The sequence below is a fragment of the Charadrius vociferus genome, unplaced genomic scaffold, assembly GCF_000708025.1.
Source record: "Charadrius vociferus isolate BGI_N301 unplaced genomic scaffold, ASM70802v2 scaffold559, whole genome shotgun sequence".
In the NCBI taxonomy this organism is placed as follows: domain Eukaryota; kingdom Metazoa; phylum Chordata; class Aves; order Charadriiformes; family Charadriidae; genus Charadrius; species Charadrius vociferus.
In genome coordinates, this window is record NW_009650252.1 from 78,410 (window position 1) to 79,671 (window position 1,262).

At 63.3% G+C, this 1,262-nt stretch overlaps 1 protein-coding gene across 1 annotated transcript in view; it reads right to left on the minus strand.

The window, feature by feature from the left end:
* KIF1A (kinesin family member 1A) overlaps positions 1–1,262 on the minus strand; it is a 42,614-nt gene that overhangs the window by 19,281 nt on the left and 22,071 nt on the right. Inside the window, 4 exon segments of the mRNA XM_009893083.1 lie at positions 1–77; positions 432–618; positions 711–849; positions 1,152–1,237. Coding sequence (XP_009891385.1) covers positions 1–77; positions 432–618; positions 711–849; positions 1,152–1,237 — 489 coding nt within the window.

The window sequence follows — 1,262 nt, forward strand, 5'->3', positions numbered from 1 at the left end:
AGAAACCCAGTGGTGGCCCCCGTCCTGTGTTCTTCAAGGGCTCTGTTGAAAAGGCCTCGTCGTGGCGATGGATGAAGCTGCAGAGGGAAGGTGACTCAGGGACCGCGGGACAGGGATGTGCCGGAGCAGGGAGGGAAGAGAGGGCAGGGACCAGAAGAGCCTGCTCCCCCTGGGGGTGCCGCCCACACCCTGGGCTGGCACAGGACCTCCCCCTGAAGCTGATGGGAGCATCTCCCTGCCGTTCGCTAGTGACCAAACAAGGTCCCGGACAAGTGCATGGGCTCATCCCACAGCCCTCGGTTTTGCCTCCCCATCCACGAAGGGCTCCAAGGTTGGGGTGCTGGGGCTCCCCAACATCCATCACCAGCCCCTAGGCAATGGCTGGAGCATGGTGGGAGATGCAGGGCACCAGGGCACCACCGGGGCCTTACTTGAACTGGCAGAAAATGTCTGCGTATTCTGCAGAGATGCTGGAGGCTTGCAGGACTGTCACGCGGAAAGTGAAGATGCTGCCCAGCTTCAGGTGGTCCAGAGCTGTCTCCAGTGGCCCATCCGGTGCAGGCTTCTCTGGGCTGTCCAGGAGAAGGTCTTCTGGGGTCACTGCAAGGAGGGGAGGGTCTTTAGCACCAGGGCAGCAGATTTTCAACACTTGGGTGGGAGCAGGCTGGGTGCCAGGGCTGCTCCCCAACCACTTGTCAGCACCCCCTCACCTGTGCAGGTGTTGTTGTTGACTTCATCGGCAGAGGGCCCCACATCGCTGACCTGCCCCTGGCCTTCAACGATGCGCAGTTCCTCCTGGGAAGTCCCCGAGCGAGACATCCCCACAGCCGGGCACGACTCTGACTGGAACTGCGCCAGGAGCGGGGCTCAGGGATGCTCGTGATCCCCAAGGCAGTCCCACTTGCACTGCCACCCAGAGAACCCAGGACACCTCCAGCTCTCCCCTCTCTGCCCCATGGCAGCCACCCCCCCCGGGACATGCGCAAGAGTGGGGTGCACTGGCGGGTGCCAGAGGGCTGGGGGTGGCCAGGGCACAAGGAGCGTGATGCCTGCACCACTGGGAGCCTGGTGGTCCCCATGGGGGAGCATTGCTGTGGCAGGCAGGGGTTTGCAGTCCCCAGGCACCCACCAAGAGCCGGCCACCACTGTACCTTCTCAAAATGCTGGTCATCAAAGGATATCTTGGCTGTCCCCGACTGCCGCACGCCGGAGCCGTAGTCAGGGGCTTCCTCATCCGCTGGAGGAGGGATGGGGGTGAGCCA